The sequence below is a fragment of the Somniosus microcephalus genome, unplaced genomic scaffold, assembly GCF_052327205.1.
Source record: "Somniosus microcephalus isolate GS21.2 unplaced genomic scaffold, FLI_Smic_1.0 unresolved_chr2, whole genome shotgun sequence".
NCBI classification, from domain to species: Eukaryota; Metazoa; Chordata; class Chondrichthyes; order Squaliformes; family Somniosidae; genus Somniosus; species Somniosus microcephalus.
In genome coordinates, this window is record NW_028225180.1 from 90,276,730 (window position 1) to 90,299,297 (window position 22,568).

The following is a 22,568-nucleotide window of genomic DNA, read 5'->3' on the forward strand; positions in this document are numbered from 1 at the left end:
TCTCTCTGTCTCTCTGTCTCTCTCTGTCTCTCTCTCTATCCCCCCTCTCTCTCTGTCTCTGTCTATCTCTCTCTCTGTCTGTCTCTCTCTCTCTCTATCCCCCTCTCTCTCTATCCTCCCCTCTCTCTCTCTCTATCCCCCCTCTCTCTATCTCTATCTCCCTATCTCTATCCCCCTCTCTCTAGCTCTCTCTCTCTCTCTGTCTCTATCTCTCTATCCCCCCTCTCTCTAGCTCTCTCTCTCTCTGTGTCTCTCTCTCTATCCCCCCTCTCTCTAGCTCTCTCTCTCTCTACCCCCCTCTCTCTCTAGCTCTCCCCTCTCTCTCTCTGTCTCTGTCTCTCTCTCTATCCCCCCTCTCTCTCTGTCTCTGTCTATCTCTCTCTCTGTCTGTCTCTCTCTCTCTCTATCCCCCTCTCTCTCTATCCTCCCCTCTCTCTCTCTCTCTATCCCCCCTCTCTCTATCTCTATCTCCCTATCTCTATCCCCCTCTCTCTAGCTCTCTCTCTCTCTGTCTCTATCTCTCTATCCCCCCTCTCTCTAGCTCTCTCTCTCTCTGTGTCTCTCTCTCTATCCCCCCTCTCTCTAGCTCTCTCTCTCTCTAACCCCCTCTCTCTCTAGCTCTCCCCTCTCTCTCTGTCTCTGTCTCTCTCTCTCTCTCTCTATCCCCCCCTCTCTCTATCCCCCCTCTCTCTCTATCCCCCCTCTCTCTCTACCCCCCCCCTCTCTCTGTCTCTCTCTGTCTCTCTCTCTCTCTATCCCCCCTCTCTCTCTATCCCCCCTCTCTCTCTAGCTCTCCCCCCTCTCTCTCTGTCTCTGTCTCTGTCTCTCTCTGTCTGTCTCTCTCTCTCTTCCCCCCCTCTCTCTAGCTCTCCCCCTCTGTCTCTCTCTCTCTCTGTCTCTCTCTGTCTCTCTGTCTCTCTCTCTCTGTCCCCCCTCTCTCTCTATCCCCCCTCTCTCTATCCCCCCTCTCTCTCTATCCCCCCTCTCTCTATCCCCCCTCTCTCTCTCTCTCTATCCCCCCCTCTCTCTCTATCCTCCCCTCTCTCTCTCTCTCTATCCCCTCTCTCTCTATCCCCCCCTCTCTCTAGCTCTCTCTCTCTATCCCTCCCCCATCACTCGAGTCTCGGGTTTTCTCCTAATCGGGGCGCTCCGAGCCCTCGCGTCATATCCCTGAAGAAGTGACGCGTGGGTTTAGTCACACACCGAGAGATGCTTGGCCCCCCCTCCCCTTCTCGTTGCTCTGATGCCAGCGAGTGCCGTCGCGCTGGTCCTGCCCCCCCAGCAGCCGGCTGCCTGTATAAAAGCCAGCGTCGCCTCTGCCTCCAGCATCAGATCCAGCAGCAGAGGATCCAGGTCTGGTCTAAGACCAGCTCCTTTCCAGAGAGGGAGAGACCGAGAGAGAGGAGACAGAGAGAGAGGAGACAGAGAGGGAGAGACCGAGAGACAGAGAGGGAGAGGAGACAGAGACAGAGACAGAGAGAGAGACAGAGAGAGCATCATGTACAGATCCACCAAGGGAGCATCCAAAGCCAGGAGAGATCAGATCAACGCTGAGATCAGGAATCTAAAGGAACTGCTCCCTATCTCCGATGCCGACAAATCCAGACTTTCTTACCTGCACATCATGTCTCTGGCGTGTATTTACACCAGGAAATCCATCTTCTTCACTCCAGGTAGGTCCCGCTGTCACCTGAGAGCTTCCATCTGCCCGGGATCAGTTGCCCAAATCCCATTGCAACCAGACAGCCCAAGGTGCCTGTGCCGGCTGTTTGAAGGAGCCCTCCGATCAGTCCCGTTCTAACATGTCCATCCAGAGAGTTGCCTCTGCTGGTTTTAGGCTCCCCCGGGCTGGTCAGGAGGCTCTGATTCCCCTCAGTGAGAGACTTGTGCTGAATTTGCGGAACCTCTAACCAGAACCTCTCTCCCTCTCCCTCTCTCCCTCTAGGTGTGTCTGTGGAAGGGGCTCTCCCTCTGATCTCGGCCCCCGAGCTGGCCGACTTCGTGCAGGCTCTCCCCGGCTTCCTGATCGCCCTCAGCAGCGAGGGGAAGCTCATCTACGTGTCGGAGAACGTGTCGGAGCACCTGGGCCACTCGCTGGTGAGTCTGGCCCGAGCCCCGGCTCTGGGAGCAGCGAGGCTGCAGCGCTCGGGAGGGTTTGAAGCTGGGATCTTGCTGTGCTTTGAGTTGGGATCTTGCTGTGCTTTGAGTTGGGATCTTTCCGTGCATTAATTTGGGATCTTGCTGTGCTTTGAGTTGGGATCTTGCTGTGCTCTAAATTGGGATCTTGCTATGCTCTAAATTGGGATCTTGCTGTGCTTTGCGTTGGGATCTTGTCGTGTCTAAATTGGGATCTTGCTGTGCATTAATTTGGGATCTTGCTGTGCTTTGAGTTGGGATCTTGCTGTGCTCTAAATTGGGGATCTTGCTATGCTCTAAATTGGGATCTTGCTGTGCTTTGAGTTGGGATCTTGCTGTGCTTTGCGTTGGGATCTTGTCGTGTCTAAATTGGGATCTTGCTGTGCATTAATTTGGGATCTTGCTGTGCTTTGAGTTGGGATCTTGCTGTGCTCTAAATTGGGATCTTGCTATGCTCTAAATTGGGATCTTGCTGTGCTTTGAGTTGGGATCTTGCTGTGCTTTGCGTTGGGATCTTGTCGTGTCTAAATTGGGATCTTGCTGTGCATTAATTTGGGATCTTGCTGTGCTTTGAGTTGGGATCTTGCTGTGCTCTAAATTGGGATCTTGCTGTGCTTTGAGTTGGGATCTTGCTGTGCTTTGAGTTGGGATCTTGCTGTGCTCTAAGTTGGAATCTTGCTGTGCATTAAACCGGGATCTTGCTGTCCTTTCAGGTGGATCTGGTCGCCCAGGGTGACAGTATCTATGACATTACCGATTCCTTGGATCACCTGGTGCTGAGCAGGAACCTGATGCTCCACTCTCCCGCAGACACCGGTGAGTAACTCCTCTGCCTCTCCCTCCGCCCCCAGGGGTGTCTCGAACATGGATTTTTCAGGCCCTGGACCCTGGCTGATCCTCATCATTCCTCCTCTTCTTCTTTACAGAGCGTCTCTTCCGATGCCGATTCAACACCTCCAGGTCAGTCAGGAGGCAGAGTGCTGGGAACAAAATGGTGCTGATCCGGGGCCGATACCACCAGCCCCCAGCAGGAGCCTACTGGTCCTCCAAACCCGTCTTCATCGCCTTCTGTGCCCCCCTGGACACCCGGCCCAGGCTCTTTGACAACCATCTGTTTCTGGGTTTCTTTGAGAGTCAGCATTCCAAGGACATGATGTTCATGGAGCTCTCCGACAGGTGAGAGGCCAAAGACATGCGTACCTGCCCCTACTGTCTCAGCACATCCCCCAGACACACACACACGCCTGTCCCAGGCACAAATAGACAGAGAGAGGGAGAGACACGGAGATGGTGAAATGGGCATAGATAAAGAAGGAGAGAGAGACAGAGAGACAGAGCGAGAGAGACAGAGAGAGAGACAGAGAGAGAGAGAGAGACACAGAGAGAGAGAGAGAGAGAGAGAGAGAGAGAGACAGAGAGAGAGAGAGAGACAGAGAGAGAGACAGAGAGAGAGAGAGATAGAGAGAGAGATAGAGAGAGAGAGAGACAGAGAGAGAGAGACAGAGAGAGATGCAGAGAGACAGAGAGAGAGACAGAGAGAGATGCGAAAATTCAACAAGACAAGAAACATATATTTTGACAAGCTCAGCCTTACAACCCCAGATTTCAAAGAATTGGATGACCTGTCAAAATTAAGAATAGTCCTGGGGGAGGGAGACAGACCATATCTTGGTGCCCAATATGTAACAACATGTCACAACCTGAGGAACAGTGAGTGACTAACGAGCACACCCATAGCATATATACTCTAAAAATGTTTAAATTAATACCGAATGTACCCAACGACTGTTTTAAATTAATACTGAATGCACCCAACGAGGGTCAACGACTGTTTAAATTAATACTGTCTGTACCCAACGAGGGTCAAAAACGTTTGACACCTACAGAATGTTGGAAACCTGTACTTTTTGTGTAAGCTTTGGCAACATGGTTCCCTGTAAACTTTCATGCCAATAAAGCATTTGAATTTGAAAATTTGATTTGATTTGAGAGAAAGAGATAGAGAGAGAGACAGAGAGAGAGAGAGCGACAGACAGAGACACATATAAAGGAGACAGAGAGAGTTAAAGTGAATGTTTCCTCTTTCCCCTCCTTGGCCCCTCGCTCCAATCCCAGTTCTATCTCAGTTGCCAGATGTACAATAAAACCAGCCACAGGACAACAGGGTGTCACACAGGTCCTTGGGCACTTATACAAGGGTTGGCTAACAGTCCTGTCACGGTGGTCACGAGCAGTGTCCTTCGAGTGTTGGCTGTATGCTTCTCCCCTGCTGCTAATAACCGGTCGTGTTCTTTCCCCCGCAGTGTTAGCTACTACCTGGGCTACCAGCAGAACGAACTCATCGGCAAATCCTGGTACAACCTCCTCCATCCTCAGGATCTCTCGCATGCTTCTGCTCAGCATTACCGCTTGTGTGAGTATCGAGAGAGAGAGGTCTCTCATTTTCCATCTCCTCCTCCCGTGTCTCTGTTCATGCATTGCCCGCCACTCCGAGGACATGAGTTTTAACGGGTTTCCCCCCCACCCTTCTCTCGTTTTTCAGTGAGCGGAGGGAGTGAAGCCAGGGTGGAGATGATTGTCCGACTGCAGTCCAAGGAGGCTCTGTGGATCTGGGTCTACATCGTGGCTCAGGTGGAATGTGCAGAGGTGCCAGTGCTCTGCTACAACTACACTGCCAGGTGAGCATTGCAACCCCCGCAGAGAACATGCAACCCTAACCTTCACTGCACGCTCCAATCACTGGGTGCTGAGGGGCTGCAACAGAACATAGGACCAGGAGGAGGCCATTCAGCCCCTCGAGCCTGTTACACAGGACCAGGAGGAGGCCATTCAGCCCCTCGAGACTGTTACACAGGAACAGGAAGAGGCCATTCAGCCCCTCGAGCCTGTTACACAGGAACAGGAGGAGGCCATTCAGCCCCTCTAGCCTCTTACACAGGAACAGGAGGAGGCCATTCGGCCCATCGTGCCTGTGCTGGCTCTTTGAAAGGGCTCTCCAATTAGTCCCACTCCCCCCTGCTCTTTCCCCACAGCCCTGCACATTTCTCCGTTTCAAGTATTTCTCCAATTCCCTTTTGAAAGTTACTATTGAATCTGCTCCCACCGCCCTTTCAGGGAGCGCATTGCGGATCACAACAACTCGCTGCGGAAAAACATTCTCCTCATCTCCCCTCTGGTTCTTTTACCGATTACCTTCAATCTGTGTCCTCTGGTTACCGACCCTCCTGCCACTGGAAACACTTTCTCCTTATTTACTCCATCAAAACCCCTCGTGATTTTAAACGCCTCCATTAAATCTCCCCTTAACCTTCTCTGCTCGAAGGAGAACAATCCCAGCTTCTCCAGTCTCTCCACATTAACTGAAGTCCCTCATCCCTGGGACCATTCTAGTAAATCTCCTCCGCACCCTCTCCAAGGCCTCGACACCCTTCCTAAAGTGCGGTGCCCAGAATTGGACACAAGACTCCAGCTGGGGCCTAACCCAGTGTTTACAAAAGGTTTAGCGTAACTTCCTTGTTCTTGTGCTCTCTGCCTGTGTCTGTCAAGTATCGGAGTGTGTGTTTACGGTGTTTTATTTTCTTGCGTTCCAGTGAGGCAGAAGCCTGGTGCCTTCGCCAGCAGCTGCTCGAGGAAGAGGAGGACAACCCGCTCTTCCCGTATGCTCTCCCGGCTCCGCCATCTCACCAGGAGGCCCTCCAGTCGCCCGGCTACCTGTCCAGCCCCGACACCGTCTTCACTCCGATGTCCAGCACCCCCACCAGCGGGGTCTCGGCCCACTCCTTCGACTTCAGCGGGATCTGCGGCCTGGACTACGCCGAGGTCCCGGCAGCGCCACCGGCGGCGGGGGGGGAGGAGGAGGCGGCAGCCCGGCTGCTCAACCGCGGGGGGCTGCTCCCCCCCTTGCCGCAGGGGGGGGGAGGAGGAGGAGGAGCCCGGCCCGAGGGGGGCGGGGCGGGCCGCCAAGCTGCCCGAGTTGGCCTACAGCGACTGCATGTTCGGGGCCGACTCGCCCACTCCGCCCTGCACCCCGCAGCTGACCGGGGCCGGCTTCATGTTCAGCAGCCAAGACCCCTTCTCCCAGACCGCCACCGAGATCTACTACCCCTCGGAGCCCTGTGCCTCGCTCTACGAGAAGCTGCCCCCTTCGCCGGACAGCCCGGGCAGCGGTGGCTGCACAGTGATGGGCCTGCCCGAGGTGCGGGCTCCCCTCTACATCCACGTGCCCAGCACGCCCGAGGGCATCCTGACTCCAGAGGCCTCGCCCATCAAGCTGCCCGCCAGCTGCTACTTTGGCTACTTGGAGGAGAAGGAGCGGACCCAGCTCGACGCCCTGGCCAGGCGCATGGGCTACCACCTGGCCGACAGCCGGGAGACTTTATTGGACAACGGACTGGCTGACCCCCAGCAGGACTACGCCAAGCACAGCGGCGTGACCCGGAGCTCCTCCCTCCCGGCCAAGCCTCCAACCCCGGACTTCCAAGCCCTCAAGCAGTGGAGGAGCGTAGACTTCTCCATGATAAGCTTCGGCGAGGAAGAAGAAGTGGACGAAGATGTGATCGAGAACATTTTGAAGGACCTGGGCGCTCCTACGATTCCGAGAAGCAGCCCAGGTCCCAGCTTCCACCAGTTGGGTGGGAGCTCTGGATGTCCCGCCAGCGCGGACTCCGATCGGGCGGGAGCGGCCCGCAGCCCTGACTCGCGGCCCGCGACAGACCTGTCTCCGGAAGAACAATCCTTCCTCGAAGAATTGGCTTCGTACGAAACTGTATTTGAGGCGTATGCCTCAAGGTCTCCCTGTGATGGGTTTAACGATGAGTTGTATCAACTCCAAAGTCACGGTCATGAGTACTTCCATCAAGGTAGGTCCGCCATCGTCTCACTCTTGATAAAAGTAGCCCGTTAATAAACAGATCAAACCTGGAGCAGGAGGAGGCCATTCAGCCCATTGACACTGGAGCAGGAGGAGGCCATTCAGCCCCTCGAGCCTGTTACACAGGAGCAGGAGGAGGCCATTCAGCCCCTCGAGCCTGTTCCACCATTCAGTGAGATCACGAGCTGACCTGTACCTTAACTCCATTGACCCGCCTTGGTTCCGTAACCCTGAATACCCAGACCCAACAAAAACCTCTCCCTCCCAGTCTTGAAAGCTGCAATTGACCCCCGGCCTCGACAGCTTTCTGGGGGGGAGAGTTCCAGATTTCCACCACCCTTTGTGTGAAGAACTGCTTCCTGACATCACCCCTGAACGGCCTGGCTCTAATTTGAAGGTTCTGCCCCCTTGTTCTGGACTCCCCCCACCAGAGGAAATAGTTTCTCTCTCTCGACCCGATCAACTCCTCTAGAACATAGAACATAGAAAAATAGGAGCAGGAGTCGGCCATTCAGCCCTTCGAGCCTGCTCCGCCATTCAATATGATCATGGCTGATCCTCTATCTCAATACCATATTCCTGCTCTCTCTCCATACCCCTTGATATCTTTTGTGTCCAGAAATCTATCTATCTCCTTCTTAAATATATTCAGTGACTTGGCCTCCACAGCCTTCTGTGGTAGAGAATTCCACAGGTACACCACCCTCTGAGTGAAGAAATTTCTCCTCATCTCAGTCCTAAATGTCCTACCCCGTATCTAGCCGGTCCTCCAAAAGCCGCGAGGTGCGATTTTCTCCCCCTGCTTCTGGAGGGCTGGTTTGTGTTGGCACTGCATGCAGTATAACCCTAGTCTGAAAGGCCCTCTTCTCGAGCGAAGGGAACTGATCTGTTTGGAATGGGAATGGTCACCAGCTTAATTCTTCGGCAAACAAAATCTAGCACCTTCCTTGTTGCCAATTCAAGCCCTGTTCGGAGGGTGTGGGCCCAGGTGTGACCATCCCCTTTCCCGGGCTCTTTAACCTTTTCTAGAACTGTTAAAAGTTTTTTTTTTAAAGTTGGGAACTGTCAAACCTTTGGTTGAATGCTGCAGCTAATAATTGCAGAATTTCACGCAGAGGCTTGACTTTCTATCTGACTGCAATATCTTACGTCTGTGTGCAGTTTTTCCCGCATTATAAATTTCCAGAATGCATAATGAGGAATAGCCGCTGTAAATATAATGGAAAATGGCTATGTAAACGTCACGTTGTAATTACACCCTCCCATCAGAGGGAGGCGCTGTATTGACTAGTAATTAATATCCCGCTGAATAGTTTACACTGGGTGAATAGAGGGTTGGCAGACTAAGGGGTTACTTAATGGGTGATGGGACTGAATGACTGTGACACTAACCAATTCTGTTTCCCTCTCTTTTTCTCCCCGACAGATGGAAGCGGAGGTAATCCCTCGTTCTGAAATAAGTCTGTGACTTACTTCATCGAGTATGGCATATTGTCATATTTTGTGAAGCTACAACTGTCGAAGATCAAACTTTGTGAGCTAAAGAACATTGTTTCGAGCTCTTAATTCTCTCCTTACAACGCACTGCATGGGGTCGGGGTGGGGCGGGAGGGTATTTCACATATTTGAGAGAGGAAAAATCCTTCCTTTTTGTAACGTTACGGCGATGTAATTAAGCATAGGGTACGAGCTGTCGACGTAACGATCAAACTCTAACTAGAATGGTGTTGCTGTGGAGAAGGATATTGTAAGGATAACTTACAGATGTAACTGTATCACTTGTAGTGACTATCCAAATCGTAAGTAAGAAAGGGATAATTTCTTTTTGATATGCGTACTGTACTAATGACACATTCTGAATGTACTATTCACGTGTCATCACTGCAAACGTAGAACTCTCTACGAATAAGTATAAGGATTGAATCCTATTTACCTTGTGTTTCCACACAGACAGATTATATATGTATGTACATATATATATATTAACGTGTGTATTTATTAACAAATGCATTTTTGATAACCTCAGGAAACGTACATTGTGAAACTGTGTTTTTGTGTGTACGTTCTTCAAGTGTTGTGCATCTTACTGTAATGCAAAAATATTTATATTAAAGAGTACATTTCAAATCGGAGTTCCAGCGATTCTTTCTTTCTCTCTCTCTAAAGACTCACATTTCTCCCCCCAGCGCCTTTCACCACCTCGGGACGTCCCAAAGCATTTCACAGCCAATGAAGTACTTTTTTTGAAGTGTGCTCACTGTTGTAATGTAGGAAACGCAGCAGCCAATTTGCGCACAGCAAGCTCTAACAAACAGCAATGCGATAATGACCAGATCATCTGTTTTAGTGATGTTGGTTGAGGGATAAATATTGGCCCCAGGACACCGGGGAGAACTCCCCCTGCTCTTCTTCCAATAGTGGCCGTGGGATCTTTTACGTCCACCTGAGAGAGCAGATGGGGCCTCGGTTTAACGTCTCCCTCAGTACTGCCCCTCCGACAGTGCGGCGCTCCCTCAGTACCGCCCCTCCGACAGTGCGGCGCTCCCTCAGTACCGCCCCTCCGACAGTGCGGCGCTCCCTCAGTACCGCCCCTCCGACAGTGCGGCGCTCCCTCAGTACCGCCCCTCCGACAGTGCGGCGCTCCCTCAGTACTGACCCTCCGACAGTGCGGCGCTCCCTCAGTACTGCCCCTCCGATAGTGCGGCGCTCCCTCAGTACTGCCCCTCCGACAGTGCGGCGCTCCCTCAGTACCGCCCCTCCGACAGTGCGGCGCTCCCTCAGTACTGCCCCTCCGACAGTGCGGCGCTCCCTCAGTACTGCCCCTCCGACAGTGTGGCGCTCCCTCAGTACTGCCCCTCCGACAGTGCGGCGCTCCCTCAGTACTGACCCTCCGACAGTGCGGCGCTCCCTCAGTACTGACCCTCCGACAGTGCGGCGCTCCCTCAGTACTGACCCTCCGACAGTGCGGCGCTCCCTCAGCACTGCACTGGAGTGTCAGCCTAGCTTTATCTGCTCAAGTCCCTGGAGTGGGAATTGAACCCACAACCTTTTAACTCGGAGGCGAGGGTGCTACACACGGAGCCACAGCTGACAGACCCGGGTTCCATCCCCGGCCAGTGCGGAGTTAGGTGCTCTGACCTGGGACAGCAGTAGTGGGTACAATTGACCCTACAATGGAGGCGGGGGGGTGGGGTGCAGAAGGAGAAATCAGCCACAGTTCTTGTTGCTGATCACTGGCTGGTGAGCCTTTGCTGGAAGCTGTGAATATTGTGCAAGGGCAGGATAGTGAGAGGTTGGGAAATGTTGGTGTTCAGAGGGACCTGGGTGTCCTTGTACACAAATCACTGAAAGTTAACATGCAGGTACAGCAAGCAATTAGGAAAGCAAATGGTATGTTGGCCTTTATTACAAGAGGATTTGAGTATAAGAGTAAAGACGTTTTACAGCAATTATATAGGGCCCTGGTGAGACCACACCTGGAGTATTGTGGACAGTTTTGGTCTCCTTACCTAAGGAAGGATATACTTGCCATAGAGGGAGTGCAACGAAGGTTCACCAGACTGATTCCTGGGATGGGGGGATTGTCCTATGAGGAGAGATTGAGTAAACTAGGCCTATATTCTCTAGAGTTTAGAAGAATGAGAGGTGATCTTATTGAAACATACAAAATTCTTACAGGGCTTGACAGGGTAGATGCAGGGAGGATGTTTCCCCTGGCTGGGGAGTCTAGAACCAGGGGTCACAGTCTCAGAATAAGGGTGATGCGCTATCAACAATACCAAAGACTATGAGATGGACTTATATGAAGTAGGCTTTTATTGACTAACAACTGGAGCATGCCTCTGCTAGTGAATCCATCCTAAGAGCTTGCGGGGGAAGGGTGGTGAGTCACCTTTATACCCGGGCTTAGGGGTGGAGCCAGGGGCTGAGACATGCCTGGACTTGTACAGGGTTAACAGTCGTTTACCACAAAGGGGTCGGCCATTTCGGACTGAGATGAGGAGGAATTTCTTCACTCAGAGGGAGGTGAATCTTTGGAATTCTCTACCCCAGAGGGCTGTGGAGGCTCAGTCGCTGAATATATTCAAGACAGAGATCGATAGACTTTTGAATATTAAGGGAATCAAGGGATATGGGGATCGAGCGGGAAAGTGGAGATGAGGTAGAAGATCAGCCATGATCTTATTGAATGGCGGAGCAGGCTCGAGGGGCCGAATGGCCTCCTCCTACTCCTATTTCTTACGTTCTTATGTTTATGTCTGCAGTCGAATTGCCGACACACTATCTGGGCTCAGAGACAGTGAAGAAATGCAGTGTGCGCTCAGCACACCTCACTGTTTTAGGACCGGGTGGGAGGGTTGGGGAATCGGTGCATTAACCAGGAGAGGCAGAAAGGGTCAAGCAGTTACTCACTGACCTTTTGCTATTAAACAATTAGCTTATCGATCCTCCACAGTTGTTTCCCCTGTTTTTCCAGTAAGGCTTGGATTGATCGAGCGTATGTTGAGGCAGCCTGCGATTTAAAGGCAGCCCTGTCTCTCCCACTGACCACCGCCTAAACTCTCGAGATCACCGTCCAGCCGGCCTCGCATCGAGTGCTGTCGGAACGGCTGTGCGACGCCCCTCACGGTTGGGCTTCCCCCCCCACTGCCCACTTTCGCCGGGTGGGGGCACGGGCTTCTATAGGCGGTGGCCACCCAGGGGACCCGTTCTTCGCCTACGAGCCCAGGCGGGATGCTCGACCGGGGTGGGCATCGCAGCTTAGCCCGCTGCTGGTGCACCGGTTCCCCACCAGGGGGCAGCGTGTCAGGCGCCGGCTTCTGTGAGCAAGCACTGACCTCTGCTGGTGGCACAGGGTAGTGCTGCCAGCCGGGGCTTAACCCTTCGAGCACTGCACTGGGACTGGGGCTCCGTCTGAACCAACGAGCCTATTTGCCGTAGCGATCATTCACTATTAGGACCACAGATAAGAACCAGAATTAGCACCAGGTTTGAATTTATTTAATTCTTGCAGGATTTATAAGACAGGCTTAAAAACACACACACACACGGGACAGACAGGCGTGGACAGAGAGAGCAGGGAACAACACTGCGAGCCCCGGGACCCCCCGCACTGCGAGCCCGGGGACCCCCACACTGCGAGCCCACAGACCCCCACACTGCGAGCCCCGGGACCCCCACACTGCGAGCCCACAGACCCCCACACTGCGAGCCCACAGACCCCCACACTGCGAGCCCACAGACCCCCACACTGCGAGCCCACAGACCCCCACACTGCGAGCCCACAGACCCCCACGCTGCAAGCCCCGGGAACCCCACACTGCGAGCCCCAGGACCCCCACACTGCGAGCCCGGGGACCCCCACACTGCGAGCTCTGGGACCCCCACACTGCGAGCCCGGGACCCCCACACTGCGAGCCCCGGGACCCCCACACTGCGAGCCCCGGGACCCCCACACCGCGAGCCCCGGGACCCCCACACCGTGAGCCCACAGACCCCCACACCGCGAGCTCCGGGACCCCCCACACTGTGAGCCCACAGACCCCCACACTGCGAGCTCTGGGACCCCCACACTGCAAGCCCCGGGACCCCCACGCTGCGAGCTCCGGGACCCCCACACTGCAAGCCCCGGGACCCCCACACTGCGAGCTCCAGGACCCCCACACTGCAAGCCCCGGGACCCCCACACTGCGAGCCCGGGACCCCCACACTGCGAACTCCGGGACCCCCACACTGCGAGCCCCGGGACCCCCACACTGCGAGCCCCGGGACCCCCACACTGCGAGCCCCGGGACCCCCACACGGCGAGCCCCGGGACCCCCACACTGCGAGCTCCGGGACCCCCACACTGCGAGCCCCGGGACCCCCACACTGCGAGCCCCGGGACCCCCACACTGCGAGCCCCGGGACCCCCACACTGCGAGCCCCGGGACCCCCACACTGCGAGCCCCGGGACCCCCACACTGCGAGCCCACAGACCCCCACACTGCGAGCCCACAGACCCCCACACTGCGAGCCCACAGACCCCCACACTGCGAGCCCCGGGACCCCCACACTGCGAGCCCCGGGACCCCCACACTGCGAGCCCCGGGACCCCCACACTGCGAGCCCCGGGACCCCCACACTGCGAGCCCCGGGACCCCCACAATGCGAGCCCTGGGACCCCCACACTGCGAGCCCCGGGACCCCCACACTGCGAGCTCCGGGACCCCCCGCACGGCGAACCCCGGGATCCCAGTTCCACAGCGCGTGTTTTTGGGGGCAGTAAGGGAGCAGGAGCAGCTCAAGCCTTGAAGCTGTCTCGTGCTCTGTCCGTGAGGGGTGGATCCCCGGCAAACCCTCACACATTCAATTGTTAACCAGTGGGAGTCAACTCGAGCAAGAGGGAGAGAGGGAGAGGACGGCGAGGGGGTGGGGGGGGAGAGAGAGAAGGGGGAGGGAGCGGGGAGGGGGGAATGGGGGAAACGCAGAGCTGGGATAGTTTCTTCTCCGAAGCCCCAGGCGTGGGTCAAATGGTGACTCGCATCGCGCCAGCGATTTATTACTTCTTGCTGCTCGCCGCTTCTAGCAAGGCCGCCTCCGCACTCAGCTGCTCCTCCCTCTCCTCACGGAACTTGGCGTAGTCCTGGGCCGAGAGGCTGCGGGGAGAGGAGGGGCGTTAATGCAGCTAACGAGAGGCACAACCTCCCCCGCCCCCACAACCCTCCCACCTCGGATAACTGCACGCTTCAGATACGCCCCCCCTCCCATCGGAAGATGCCGACTCTCTCTGAGAGACGGGCGAGCGTCTCTCTGGTACCCTCAAGCTCCGCCCCCACCCGGTGGCCGATTATTTACGTGCAAGAGCCCCCGAGGCAGCGAGAGTCAGTGGGGCGCTGTTCAACCATGGCATGCATCACAAAAGGTGTATTCAAAAAAGGTGGTAGAGAGCAAACGGGGAATTATAGACCGGTAAGCCTGACATCGGTAGTGGGGGAAATGCTAGAGCCCATTATAAAAGATGTAATAGCAGAGCACTTGGAAAACAGTGACAGGATCAGACAAAGTCAACATGGATTTACAAAAGGTAAATCTTGCTTGACTAATCCACTGGAATTTTTTGAGGAAGTAACTGGTAGAATAGATAAGGGAGAACCAGTGGATGTGGTGTATTTGGACTTTCAGAAGGCTTTTGATAAGGTCCCGCATAAGAGATTAGTGTGTAAAGTTAAAGCACATGGGATTGGGGGTAAGGTACTGACTTGGATAGAGAACTGGTTGGCAGACAGAAAGCAAAGAGTTGGAATAAACGGGTCTTTTTCCGAATGGCAGGCAGTGACTAGTGGGGTACCGCAGGGATCGGTCCTTGGACCCCAGCTATTCACAATATATATTAATGATGATCTAGACAAGGGAACTAGATGTAATATCTCCAAATTTGCAGACGACACAAAGCTGGGTGGGCGTGTGTGCTGTGAGGATGCCGAGAAACTCCAGGATGATTTGGACAGGTTGGGTGATTGGGCAGAAGCATGGCAGATGCAATATAACGTGGATAAATGCGAGGTTATCCACTTTGGTGGCAAAAACAGGAAGGCAGATTATTATCTGAATGGCAATAGATTGGGAGAAGGGGAAGTGCAACGAGACCTGGGTGTCCTTGTGCACCAGTCGCTGAAGGTAAGCATGCAAGTGCAGCAGGCGGTTAAGAAGGCAAATGGTATGTTGGCCTTCGTAGCGAGAGGGTTTGAATACAGGAACAAGGATGTCTTGCTGCAGTTGTACAGGGCCTTGGTGAGACCACATCTTGAGTATTGTGTGCAGTTTTGGTCGCCTTACCTGAGGAAGGATGTTCTTGCCATGGAAGGAGTTCAGCGAAGATTCACCAGGCTGATACCTAGGATGGCAGGAATGACGTATGAGGAGAGATTGGGTCGATTCGGCTTGTACTCGCTGGAGTTTAGAAGAATGAGAGGGGATCTCATTGAAACTTATAAAATTCTGACAGGACTGGACAGACTAGATGCAGGAAGGATGTTCCCGATGGTCGGGGAGTCCAGAACCAGGGGTCACAGTCTAAGGATAAGGGGTAGGCCATTTAGGACAGAAATTAGGAGGAATTTCTTCACCCAGAGAGTGGTGAACCTGTGGAATTCTCTACCACAGAGGGCGGTGGAGGCCAATACATTAAATATATTCAAGAAAGGAGTTGGATATATTTCTTAAGGCGAAAGGGATCAAGGGGTTTGGGGAGAAGGCAGGGACCAGGTACTGAATTTGGATGATCAGCCATGATCTCATTGAATGGTGGAGCAGGCTCGAGGGGCCGAATGGCCTACTCCTGCTCCTATCTTCTATGTTTAAAAGATACCCGATCCTGACACACGCGCTCACTTTAGAAAACATAGATAGAAACATAGAAAAATAGGAGCAGGAGTCGGCCATTCGGCCCTTCGAGCCTGCTCCGCCATTCAATATGATCATGGCTGATCCTCTATCTCAATACCATATTCCCACTCTCTCCCCATACCCCTTGATGCCTTTTGTGTCTAGAAATCTATCGATCTCCTTCTTAACTATATTCAGTGACTTGGCCTCCACAGCCTTCTGTGGTAGAGAATTCCACAGGTTCACCACCCTCTGAGTGAAGAAATTCCTCCTCATCTCAGTCCTAAATGTCCTACCCCGTATCCTGAGACTGTGACCCCTCGTTCTAGACCCCCCCCCCCAGCCAGGGGAAACATCCTCCCTGCATCCAGTCTGTCTAGTCCGGTCAGAATTTTATACGTTTCAATGAGATCCCCTCTCATTCTTCTAAACTCTAGTGAATACAGGCCGAGTCGACCCAATCGCTCCTTATACGACAGCCCTGCCATCCCAGGAATCAGTCTGGTGAACCTTCGCTGCACTCCCTCTATGGCAAGTATATCCTTTCTTAGGTGAGGAGACCAAAACTGCACACAGTACTCCAGGTGTGGTCTCACCAAGGCCCTGTACAACTGCAGCAAGACATCCTTGTTCCTGTACTCAAACCCTCTCGCTACAAAGGCCAACATACCATTTGCCTTCTTAACCGCCTGCTGCACCTGCATGCTTACCTTCAGCGACTGGTGCACAAGGACGCCCAGGTCTCGTTGCACTTCCCCTTCTCCCAATCTATTGCCGTTCAGATAATAATCTGCCTTCCTGTTTTTGCCACCAAAGTGGATAACCTCGCATTTATCCACATTATACTGCATCTGCCATGCTTCTGCCCAATCACCCAACCTGTCCAAATCATCCTGGAGTTTCTCGGCATCCTCCTCACAGCACACACGCCCACCCAGCTTTGTGTCGTCTGCAAACTTGGAGATATTACATCTAGTTCCCTTGTCTAGATCATTAATATATATTGTGAATAGCTGGGGCCCAAGGACCGATCCCTGCGGTACCCCACTAGTCACTGCCTGCCACTCGGAATAAGACCCGTTTATTCCAACTCTTTGCTTTCTGTCTGCCAACCAGTTCTCTATCCAAGTCAATACCTTGCCCGCAATCTTATGTGCCTTAACTTTACACGCTAATCTCTTATGCGGGACCTTATCGAAAGCCTTCTGAAAGTCCAAATACACCACATCCACTGGTTCTCCCTTATCTATTTTACCAGTTACAGCCTCAAAAAATTCCAGTAGATTAGTCAAGCACGATTTACCACGACATCCTTGCTCCTGTACCATTCCATCCTTTCCATCAAGGTGGGGAGCGGGAGGACACTTGACAGAGATCAGGGGGGCCAGGCATCAACCCTACACCCGCCTGATTTCCTCCTCGCCCCCCACAACCTGTACGATTCTGCAGAAGATGGGAGACGATCAGAGGGGAACCGCGGTGGGTGGCGCGCGCGGACTTACTCTCGAAGCACCTTGATCCCCAGGGACTGTGCGCACCCGATCACAGTCTTGCACACGTTCTCTAGCGACATGTCCTGTTGCCGGAAGCTCTCGTCCTGCGACTTCACCTTGGCGATCTCGTAAATGTGTTTCAGCGTCACCAAGCCCGCGACCTCGTGACCTGCAGAGGTGGCAAACCCGTCAGTGGAGGCGAAATCCCGCGGAACGGAGGCTGCAGTCACACAAACCGAGGGGTTCGGGGGGTTTATATATAGAATAACAGATACCCGGGAGTGATTTACAGGCTGGAGTCTAATCGAGGGGTTCATATATAGAATAACAGATACCCGGGAGTGAGTTACAGGCTGGATTCTAATCCAGGGGTTTGGGGGGTTTATATATAGAATAACGGATACCCGGGAGTGAGTTACAGGCTGGAATCTAATCGAGGGGTTTATATATAGAATAACAGATACCTGGGAGTGAGTTACAGGCTGGAATCTAATCGAGGGGTTCGGGGGGTTTATATATAGAATAACAGATACCCGGGAGTGAGTTACAGGCTGGAATCTAATCCAGGGGTTCGGGGGGTTTATAAGTGACCTCTACTCCTGCCCCCCTCCGATCCCCTCCCCTCTCCGTGGTGTTCACTCACCCGTCCTTCCAGCTCCCTTCTCGATGCCTGCGGCTGACTTCAGGAAGTAGGACACTGTGGGCTGGTTGATTTTCAGCTCGTAGGTGCGGTCGGGCTGCAACAGAGGCAGCGTTAGACAGGCCGGAGACTCGGAGCTCTTCACCACCCACACCTCAACTCCCAGAGCTGTGGCTGCCTCAGGCACAGGCCAGTCACGGTTCAAACAGTCGCTGTTTGATCTTTTCACCGCCCCCCCCGCTGCTTTGAGGGCACTGCCTCACGCTGTGGTGGGGGGGGGGGGGAACAGGTTCCACAAGTGGCTGTTTTTCTCACGTGTGAGTTGTGCCGGGCTACTTGGCCACGAAGGCTTCACATAGAAACATAGAAGATAGAAGCAGGAGTAGGCCATTCGGCCCCTCGAGCCTGCTCCGCCATTCAATGCGATCATGGCTGATCATCCAAATTCAGTACCCGGTCCCTGCCTTCTCCCCATATCCCTTGATCCCTTTAGCCTTAAGAAATATACCCAACTCCTTCTTGAATATATTTAATGTATTGGCCTCCACCGTCCTCTGTGGCAGAGAATTCCACAGGTTCACCACTCTCTGGGTGAAGAAATTCCTCCTCATTTCAGTCCTAAATGGCTTACCCCTTATCCTTAGACTGTGACCCCTGGTTCTGGACTCCCCGGCCATCGGGAACATCCTTCCTGCATCTAGTCTGTCTAGTCCTGTTAGAATTTTATAAGTTTCAATGAGATCCCCTCTCATTCTTCTAAACTCCAGCGAGTATAAGCCCAATCGACCCAATTTCTCCTCATACGTCATTCCTGCCATCCCAGGTATCAGTCTGGTGAATCTTCGCTGCACTCCTTCCATGGCAAGAACATCCTTCCTCAGATAAGGCGACCAAAACTGCACTCAATACTCAAGGTGCAGTCTCACCAAGGCCCTGTACAACTGCAGCAAGACATCCTTGTTCCTGTACTCGAACCTTCTTGCTACGAAGGCCAACATACCATTTGCCTTCTTAACCGCCTGCTGCACCTACATGCTTACCTTCAGCGACTGGTGCACAAGGACACCCAGGTCTCGTTGCACTTCCCCTTCTCCCAATCTATTGCCATTCAGATAATAATCTGCCTTCCTGTTTTTGCCACCAAAGTGGATAACCTCGCATTTATCCACGTTATACTGCATCTGCCATACATCTGCCCAATCACCCAACTTGTCCAAATCATACACGGCTGAGCCCCACCCGTCCACACTCTGGTGGGGGGTTACTGGACGGTAACTAGGAGCTGCACCCTCGCCAGATTTTTGCCCTCTCCTCCAACTGTTGCCACAGCACAGGCTGGGGATGGGCCCTGGGTCCAACATTATTCCCTCAGCCAACGATAACTTAACAAAAATCCCAGACTAACGGGCCAGGGATATGACTGCCGCTTCCGGCCAATTGCTCCTTCATTCCAAACTTACGTTGACCAAGATCTTGATGGGCAACGGAATCCCCTCCTTGATATCCTTCGTCCTCTCGTTGAACTCCTTGCAGAACTGGCCAATGGGAATCCCCCGCTGTAGGAAGGAAAGGACAAACAGTGAGAGGTGGGTACGGGGGTGGGTGGGGTGTGAGGCAGGACGTAGCAGAGGGAAGCAGTCAGACTATTTCTGCTGAAACTGTAAGTGTCAGCCGTGGCTCAGAGGGTAGCGCTCTCGCCTGAGTCAGAAGGTCGTCAGTTGGAGCCCCATCCAGAGACAGAGGGATCGGCGCACTGTCGGAGGGTCAGTACTGAGGGAGTGCCGCACTGTCGGAGGGGCAGTACTGAGGGAGCGCTGTACTGTCGGAGGGTCAGTACTGAGGGAGTGCCGCACTGTCGGAGGGTCAGTACTGAGGGAGTGCCGCACTGTCGGAGGGGCAGTACTGAGGGAGCGCTGTACTGTCGGAGGGTCAGTACTGAGGGAGTGCCGCACTGTCGGAGGGGCAGTACTGAGGGAGCGCCACACTGTCGGAGGGGCGGTACTGAGGGTGCGCCGCACTGTCAGAGGGGCAGTACTGAGGGAGCGCCGCACTGTCGGAGGGGCGGTACTGAGGGAGCGCCGTACTGTCGGAGGGCCAGTACTGAGGGAGTGCCGCACTGTCGGAGGGGCGGTGCTGAGGGAGCGCCGCACTGTCGGAGGGGCGGTGCTGAGGGAGCGCCGCACTGTCGGAGGGGCAGTACTGAGGGAGTGCCGCACTGTCGGAGGGCCAGTACTGAGGGAGCGCTGTACTGTCGGAGGGTCAGTACTGAAGGAGTGCCGCACTGTCGGAGGGGCGGTACTGAGGGAGCGCTGCACTGTCAGAGGGGCAGTAATGAGGGAGCACTGCACTGTCGGAGGGGCAGTACTGAGGGAGCGCCACACTGTCGGAGGGGTGGTACTGAGGGAGCGCTGCACTGTCGGAGGGGCGGTACTGAGGGAGCGCTGCACTGTCGGAGGGGCGGTACTGAGGGAGCGCTGCACTGTCGGAGGGGCAGTACTGAGGGAGCGCTGCGCTGTCGGAGGTACCGTCTTTCGGATGAGACATTAAGCCGAGGCCCCGTCTGCCCTCTCGGGTGGATGTAAATGATCCCACGGCCACTATTGGAAGAAGAGCAGGGGAGTTCTCCCCGGTGTCCTGGGCCCAATATTTATCCCTCAACCAACATCACTAAAACAGATTATCTGGTCATTATCACATTGCTGTTTGTGGGAGCTTGCTGTGCGCAAATTGGCTGCTGCGTTTCCTACATTACAACAGTGACCACACTTCAAAAAAAGTACTTCATTGGCTGTAAAGCGCTTTGGGACGTCCTGAGGTGGTGAAAGGCGCAGGGGAAGAAATTATTTCTTTTACTGCCTGACGGAGTGGTCCTTACCTGACCGAGAGTGGGGCCGAGTGGGGGTCCTGGGGCCGCCTGACCAGAACGCACGATGGCTCGAATCACGCCCCCAGGGTCCACCTTCTTCACGGCTCTCGTGGCTCTGGAGAGTTTGGACATCCCGCGCCTGCGGAGCAAAGCGCAAGAGAATTAGTCGTAGCGAGCGGCACAGGCAGTCGGCACGGCCACCTAGAAACCCAGGTAATGGGCCAAGGCCCCGACGGTGCAGAGCACAACTGAGGCAGGAGGCAAACTTGGAAGTTGGGTGAAGTGGCACCAAGCGTGGATTTTACAGGCCTTTCCATTGTAGGGGGTGTGAACATTGGGGAGGGCTGGTGGCCCCACAGCTTCGAGAATGAGATGGAGTAAGGGCCTTGATTTTTAAATGTTGTGGGCGTCGCTGGCTGGGCCGACATTTATTGCCCATCCCTAATTGCCCTCGAGAAGGTGGTGGTGAGCCGCCTTCTTGAACCGCTGCAGTCTGTGTGGTGAAGGTGCTCCCACAGTGCTGTTAGGGAGGGAGTTCCAGGATTTTGACCCAGCGACGATGAAGGAATGGCCGATATATTTCCAAGTTTGGATAATGTGTGCAACTTGGAGGCGGTGGTGTTCCCATGCGCCTACTTCTCCAGAGACTTGAGCCTCATAATCCAGGCTGGGAGCGCTGCACGGTCGGTGGACGTAAAAGATCCCACGGCCACTATTGGAAGAAGAGCAGGGGGAGTTCTTCCCGGTGTCCTGGGGCCAATTATCCTTTAATCAACATCACTGAAAACAGATGATCTGGTCATTATCACATTGCTGTTTGTGGGAGCTTGCTGTGCACAAATTGGCTGCTGCATTTCCCACATTACAACAGTGACCACACTTCAAAAAAAGTACTTCATTGGCTGTGAAGCGCTTGGGGACGTCCTGAGGTGGTGAAAGGCGGTGGAGAAATGGGCGTCTGTCTTTCTTTCTGAATCAGACCTTTCACCAATGGAGGGGCTGCGTCCTGAGCCACGGCGGGATGATGCCACAACAGTGCAGCAGGGCGAGTGAGGCAGTTCCATTATAAATAACATCGTCCGTCTCCGCCCCGCCTCAGCTCATCCGCTACTGAAACCCTCATCCCTGCCTTTGTTACCTCCAGACTTGACTATTCCACCACTCTCCTGGCTGACCTCCCACATTCCACCCTATGTAAAATTGAGGTCATCCAAAATTCAGCTGCCCCGTGTCCTCACTCACACCAAGTCCCGTTCGCCCATCTCCCCCCCTGTGCTCGCTGACTTACATTGGCTCCCGGTTAAGCAATGCCCCAATTTAAAAATTCTCATCCTTGTTTTCAAATCCCTCCACGGCCTCCTCACCCCTCCCTATCTCTGTAATCTCCTCCAGCCCTACAACCCTCCGAGATCTCTGCACTCCTCCAATTCTGCCCTCTTGAACATCCCTGATTATAATCACTCAACCATTGGTGGCCGTGCCTTCTGTTGCCCAGGCCCTGAGCTCTGGAATTCCCTGCCTAAACCTGTCTGCCTCACCACCTCTCTCTTTCCTCCTTTAAGGCGCTCCTTAAAACTGACCTCTTTGACCAAGCTTTTGGTCACCTACCCTAATTTATCCTTATGTGGATCGGTGTCAAATTTTTTGTCTTAAAATACTCCTGTGCAGCGCCTTGGGACATTTTACTACATTAAAAGGTGCTACATAAATACAAGTTGTTGAAAGAGAAGAAATTGTGGAAAAGGAGGTCAGAAACGTGTGATGTCAAAATGGGGAGCGAAGTGCGCCTGAAGAGCACACCTCGTCGACTCCCTGTGTGCATGGATTAGCATTGTTTACATACAAATAACAGATGGATACAAGAAATACATTCTTATGACCAAAAGTAGCCTATAGGTCAATGGTAACAAAATGAAAAATGACATAAAATAACTGATATAGGCTGAATGCAGTGAGGGTGGAAACACTTCTGGGTATGTATAGAACCTTTAAAGGACAGAGTCTGTCCGAAACACCCGGAAAATTCCCCCACCCAAATACTCACAGTGCAATAAACCCTGAAGTTTGTGACAGACACAGAACAAGTGCTTCAGGCTTTGGCCACAAGCATGGGCGCCGCCATTTTGGGTCAAAGGTTGCGTGGCAACAGTGCCGCAAAATACATTTTTTTTAAAAAGGGGGCAGGGACATAATTTG

General features: G+C 53.7%; 2 protein-coding genes across 2 annotated transcripts; one reads left to right on the forward strand and one right to left on the reverse strand.

Annotated features, from left to right (window-relative positions):
- The first annotated feature begins 1,337 nt into the window (after positions 1-1,337).
- Positions 1,338-8,597, forward strand: LOC147093001 (neuronal PAS domain-containing protein 4-like). Its single transcript, XM_085975714.1, has 7 exons — positions 1,338-1,673; positions 1,946-2,097; positions 2,850-2,952; positions 3,063-3,312; positions 4,440-4,549; positions 4,679-4,814; positions 5,680-8,597. The coding sequence occupies exons 1-7, from the start codon at positions 1,499-1,501 to the stop codon at positions 7,037-7,039; spliced, it is 2,286 nt and encodes a 761-aa protein (XP_085831840.1). The 5' UTR covers positions 1,338-1,498; the 3' UTR covers positions 7,040-8,597.
- Positions 8,598-11,992: 3,395 nt separating this feature from the next.
- Positions 11,993-22,520, reverse strand: mrpl11 (mitochondrial ribosomal protein L11). Its single transcript, XM_085976335.1, has 6 exons — positions 22,417-22,520; positions 20,382-20,511; positions 18,967-19,062; positions 17,510-17,603; positions 16,876-17,035; positions 11,993-13,644 (listed from the first exon to the last, which is right to left on the reverse strand). Exons 2-6 carry the CDS (start codon positions 20,502-20,504, stop codon positions 13,548-13,550), a joined length of 570 nt encoding a protein of 189 aa, XP_085832461.1. The 5' UTR covers positions 20,505-20,511; positions 22,417-22,520; the 3' UTR covers positions 11,993-13,547.
- Between the last annotated feature and the right edge of the window lie 48 nt (positions 22,521-22,568).